At 29.5% G+C, this 6,370-nt stretch overlaps 1 protein-coding gene across 1 annotated transcript; it reads right to left on the bottom strand.

Annotated features, from left to right (window-relative positions):
* Positions 1-4,352: 4,352 nt before the first annotated feature.
* Positions 4,353-5,791, bottom strand: LOC133320612 (uncharacterized). Its single transcript, XM_061529256.1, has 2 exons — positions 5,588-5,791; positions 4,353-5,483 (listed from the first exon to the last, which is right to left on the bottom strand). Exon 2 carries the CDS (start codon positions 5,418-5,420, stop codon positions 4,353-4,355), a length of 1,068 nt encoding a protein of 355 aa, XP_061385240.1. The 5' UTR covers positions 5,421-5,483; positions 5,588-5,791.
* Positions 5,792-6,370: the final 579 nt, after the last annotated feature.

Genomic DNA, 6,370 nt, shown 5'->3' with positions numbered 1-6,370 from the left:
AAGCCACAAGTAAAGATATCCAGATTTGGTCACCCAACCTGCCACTCTATTACGGTGGTCAGGAAGGGGTCCAGGGCACACGACGGGGACGTAGAGGATATCACTTGGGGCGTGCCCCACCGACATAAAACCTAATTTGATGACGGTGACGTGTTAATAGAATGAAGATCCAAATCTACCGTACAATCGGATATGATATTAATCGGTAATTTAATGGACCGAATGATTCGTTGTGAATTCGCAATGCGAATGTAAGACACTCCGTCTCTGCTTAATACGAGTACATCGGTGCCTATAACTACCGGAGTATTCAAAAACGTACTCGGTACTTATATTATTTGGTATTTCCGCGCCACCAAAACCACGCAACAGTGGAATGCACGCATGTAGTTTGCATGAAAAATGCTTAGCTAAATCAGAGCTAATTAACTAGATGTATGAACCGGTATCCATTAATACATCTGTCGGGATGCCACCTAGTACCGCCGTAATTACGTCACGATTATTAATGTCAGTTACGACTTCTCGACAAAAATTTACGTTACCCGAGTTCGATCGTCCTTAAGCAAAACAGTTCGGTTTACTATGACCGATTTTCTTACAGAAGTTACAAGCTACGGATTTAAATTGAAACGAATTAGTCCTTGAGGATTGAGGCAGAGGCAAGTTTCGTGGCTTAGTTTTATTAATGTCAGGTTTAGGCCGTTTATTACTGCATGATGCACTCATGTGTCCCCATTTATTATACTCACAGCATTTAATATTTATTTATTTATATATGTAATAAGTGAAACAATTGCCAAGTTGTTGCTCTGTAAAGAGTAATTTATTTTACAGAAAACGTGTCACAAATCATCTACCATACACTTTTTAATAAACTTAACATATTTTAAAGAAATACAATGTAAATACTAACCTGTAAAGAGAAACAACATTAAATGCTATTGCTTCAAACAATCTTATTTATTTATAGTTTCTTATTAGTTAACTTATTAGTAAGTAATTAATTAAGTGCAATCTCCATATTAGACAATCCAGCAAAAAACCTGCCTTTGCCGTCACCACAGATAATATATGGAGAATGCGCGGTAAATTTAAATGACGAACCAAAGAGTTTCATTTACATCTCCCCTCCCCCCCCTTATAATTACAGATAATTAGTTTTTTATTGGTATAATTTTGGTAATGTGGAAATAGTTTGATTCAATTTTTTTGTAACCTGTATCTATCTTATAAATTGAGTTTGATAATTTTTCTAATATTTTATATGGTCCAATTTTTATTTCATCTAGTTTTTTTCTATTTAACCGGTTTCCATTTTCTACATATACTAAATCACCTACTTTTAACTGACAACTTTTCCTGTTTTTATCAAATTTTTGTTTATTGTAGTTGTGAGATTTAATAGTTCTCTCTAAAGCTATTTTTCTGTCTTGTAATAAATTACTTTGTAACTTTTTTTCTGTTAATTCATCTGGTATGATATTAATAGCTTTTCCTTCTAGTAAATATACTGGAGAGAATCCTGTAACTGTGTGTTCAGTCTCATTATATTTCTGGATACATTCATGAGCTATAGTCGTCCAAGCCATTTTATCTTTCTTTTCATTAATTTTACATCTAATTTTGTTAACTATTGTTTGATTTAAACGTTCATTTAAACCGTTGGAGAAAGGTGCATTTACTGCGGTAAAGATAATTGGTATATTTTCTTTTATTAAAAAACCTTTAAATTCTTTTGAGTTTATGCCTGGGTATTGATCAGACAGAATCATTCCAATTTTATTTTCAGGGATAACTTTTTTTACAAGCTTTATAAAGTCATTTGCATTTTGTGTTTTAGACGTTAAAATGTAAGCATATCTGGTTAAATGGTCCACTAAAATATGTAAATATGTTTTTGTAGAGCGAGATCCACCAAATCCACCAATAGTATCTATAGAGACTATTTCGAAAGGGTAGGTGGCAGGGCCTAGATGAGACATTAATCCAAATTTAAATTTAGTTCTAGTTTTATTTTTTAAACATATTTCACAATTATCACAAATATTTTTTATATTGTTTATTAAATTTTTTGCTGTATAAAATGGTTTGATTTTATTTTCTATTTGTTTCACCCCTATATGACAGTATTCATAATGTATATTTTTAATTAATTTTTTACTAAATTCTTCAGTGAGTATAATTTTTTCTTTTTTTCCTATTCTTTTAAAGTATACTTTATTTTTTAATAATAGTTTTGTTTTATTAAGTTTTATGTTTTCATTTTCCTCTTGATCTTTTTGAATCTCTTCTAGTTTAAGAAAATTTGTTATTTTTAAGACTTCATCTTGGTTCACATGTGGTTCTAACACAGGGTTTCTACTTAAACTATCTGCTTCTACATTGTCCCTTCCTGGTGAATATATAACTTCAAAATTAAATTGTGATAAGTAATATGCGAGATCTCCTAACTCTTCGTCGGTTCTTGCTTTAATATTTAGTTTTTCTAGAGGTTTATGATCAGAAAACACTTTAAATTTTTTTCCTATGAGCCAATGTTGCCAATATTTGACTGATTCTTTTATTGCTAAACATTCTAAGTAGATAGCTTTTTTCCGTTTTGACTATCATTTAATTTTCTAGAAAAATATGCACATGGCTTCTCTTCTCCATTTTTTTGTGGTTGTTTTAATATAGCTCCAATACCTTGAATACTGGCATCTGTATAAATATGTATAGGTAAATCTGGATCGAAGATCTCTAATATAGGTCTTAAACAAAGCATATTCTTTATTTTATCAAAAGATTCTTGACAAATTTTCGTCCAAGTAAAATTTTGGTCTTTTCTTAACAAATTGTGTAAAGGTTCTAATATGATTGATATATTTGGTATGTATTTTCCATAAAAGTTAATTTTACCTAGAAACTGACGAATATTTTTTTTATTTTTTGGAGTTGGAAAATCTTTTATTGCTATTAAATTATCTTTAAGCGGCGTAATTGTATTATTTTTTATTATGTGGCCTAAATATTTAACAGAATCCTGTGCAAAATTGCATTTAGAGAATTTTAATCTAAAGCCCTCTTTTGAGATTGCTTCCAGTAACAGAGATAAATGTTTCATGTGTTCCGTGAATGTCCGAGAAAAAATTAAAATATCATCGATGAAATTTACTGTAAAATCTGATAATTTGTGTTTCCTAATTATGCTACTTAATATTCTTTGAAAAATTGCAGGGGAAGTTTTTAAACCAAATGGTAAACAGGTCCATTGAAAATGATTTTCTTGAGTAACAAATGCAGTTTTTTCCCTATCTTCTACTTTTAATGGAATTGACCAAAATGCAGAATTTATGTCTAATATTGAAAAAAAATTACAATTCCTTGTTTTTATCATTAAATCCTCTATAAGTGGGAATGGTTGCGATTGAGGAACTACTATTTTATTCAAATCACGAAAATCTATGCATAGTCTAGATTTTCTCCCCTCTTCTTTTTTATAGGCTAGTGTTACAGGGGCTGCAAAGGGACTATATGATTCTTCAATTAGTTTATTTTTTAATAATTGTGAAACTTGTAGTTCTATTTCTTTTTTATCCTCAAAATTACATCTGTATGGTCTTTTGCTACAATATGTATCTACAAGTAAATCTATATGTGCCTCATAGCCCTTCACTTTACCTACATCATATTTATCTTTCGCAAATAACGATTTATACTTGTTAATTAATTCATCTATTTCTGATTGTTGTTGAATTTCTAAATGATCTACTGAAATGTTGAAGTTTGTAATTTCTATGTGTTCGTTAAAATTGATCTCACATTTATCATTAATTACTAAATTATCTTCCCCTATGTTTTTCCTATCATTATTTTCATTAATTAAATATTGCATGTTTTGAATTTTATTACCTGTGAAGCCAGGAATGTTTTCATTGCTTATTTTTTCCTCATTGTTTAAGAATTGTTTTATCTCCAAGTTTTCATTTTGAATTAGTTGAAAAGATCTTATGCAATCTAACCCAATTAAAAAATCGTAATCAAAATTTTGTTTGTCTACCACAAAAACATTTATGTATTTCTCTAGCTGAAAAATCTTAATTTTTAATGTTACTATTCCTATAGACTTTTTTACACCATTAATCGTTTTTAAATTTGCCTGATTATTATAGTTATTATGGATATGATAATTTTTTAAGGATAATAATCTGGAATTAATTAAACTTACATTTGATCCTGAATCATAAACTCCCAATGTTTCTAAGGAATCATTTATTAAAATTTTAATTTTGATTAATGGTGGAATTATTAGTTTTTTGGATCTACTTCATTTAAACTTATTTCCAATTCAGAATTATTAACACTTTTAATCAACTCTTTTTTATATTGATTATCATTTTTATTCCTGAACCAACATACAGACTCTGAATGATATCGAATTCCTTTCTTTTCTTTTTCACAGATTTTGCACGGTTTTTCCTTAAAGATTTTTCTTTAATTTTATTTTCAACATGTGTTTCCCTATTTTCAATTTTTTTTTTATTTAGATGTTCTAACCCACGAATACTATTAAATAACTGTTCAGTTTCCTTTATATCACTTCTATCAATTTCATCAGCTATAAAATTAGGTAACCCAGTTACAATTAAATTAATTAAAGTGGTTTTATCTATTAACTTACTTGTCTCTAATAAAAGCCTCTCTTTCTTTAAAGCATATTCTAGTAGCGATCCCTGCCTATACTTAAATAAAAAAGCATATCTTACCGGCGTCCAGCCTTTGTTCATATATGTTTCACAAAAATTCTTTTTCCAAATACACCATTCAGAATTCAATGTATACTTTATAAGCATGGAACTATACCAATCTTGACAAGAATCATCTAAAAATAACCTTAACCCTTGAATTTTGTGAATATCATCACTTATACCCACACGAGCACATTCAGTTTCGAAGATGATCATCCATTGTGTTGCATTTGACGTTTTTAGTGTAAATTTATCGATTACAAACATTTCAGATAATTTCTTTAAATTGAACAGTTTAGGCTCCTTCTCCGATTCAGCAAAATTAGCCAACATTCTTGAAAGAGCTTCTGTTGTCGTGTCCGTAGAAGTCTGCTTTTGTGAAATATATGTAACTTCTTCCAGTAAATAACCTTTAAATTGCATATTTCCATCTTCATCCATGTAGGCATCATGTAACTCCGGTGTAACAGAAATCCATACTTGTCGTTTTTCATGTCTTCTTTGCAGTGTAGTTCTTACTTTTTGAAAAATTTTCGTCTGTGTTAACACATCGTGTAGTTTCACTGATTGTAATTGCTCCGGAATCAAAAAGGTATTTCTATCTGCATCCATAATTGAGGTTATGCACATTATGTTTGTTTTTGGATCTTCACCCGGTTTTATAACAACCTCGAATTTTAACTTTTCCATTGTTTACAACAGCTATAATTAATGTTGTTTTGTAATAAGTGAAACAATTGCCAAGTTGTTGCTCTGTAAAGAGTAATTTATTTTACAGAAAACGTGTCACAAATCATCTACCATACACTTTTTAATAAACTTAACATATTTTAAAGAAATACAATGTAAATACTAACCTGTAAAGAGAAACAACATTAAATGCTATTGCTTCAAACAATCTTATTTATTTATAGTTTCTTATTAGTTAACTTATTAGTAAGTAATTAATTAAGTGCAATCTCCATATTAGACAATCCAGCAAAAAACCTGCCTTTGCCGTCACCACAGATAATATATGGAGAATGCGCGGTAAATTTAAATGACGAACCAAAGAGTTTCATTTACATATATTTATATACCAAGAGAAGAAATAGTTACATAATTAATAATAAAAGACATGTGATGCACAAAGGATAACTTATCTCTTAAAAGAGACCTCTACGAGAAACCCTTTTCATAAAGGAAACTACATAAAGAAGCGTGGTGTACATAGGTACAATAAAAAGAGTGAAGGGAAAAAAAATATAGAGATTTATATATAGATAAGCAAACAAAAAAATATATAATAATAGAAAATTTTGATATTATACATACATAGATATATACATAAATATACATATATACAAATAGTATATATAAATATATACAAATAGTATGAATAAATAAACATTACATATCAGAAGGTAAAAGTGACAGAAGATGTCACTTAAGTTAATGTTTAAATGCAGGTGCACTCGGTCTCTCTTTGTAAACAGAAGGTGGGAGTGAGTTCCAAAGCTGTGCACCTTGGACACAGAACGATTTACGGAAAAATTTTGTATTAAAGGAGGGGATATCGAGAGGCTCCACTATGCTATATTTTGCATATCATGTTATATATGCCTGAATATAATGATGAAATTTAAGAATACTCCTTGCCA

This window comes from Danaus plexippus, unplaced genomic scaffold, assembly GCF_018135715.1.
Source record: "Danaus plexippus unplaced genomic scaffold, MEX_DaPlex mxdp_39, whole genome shotgun sequence".
In the NCBI taxonomy this organism is placed as follows: Eukaryota; Metazoa; Arthropoda; class Insecta; order Lepidoptera; family Nymphalidae; genus Danaus; species Danaus plexippus.
This window is presented reverse-complemented; position numbering and strand designations above follow the sequence as displayed.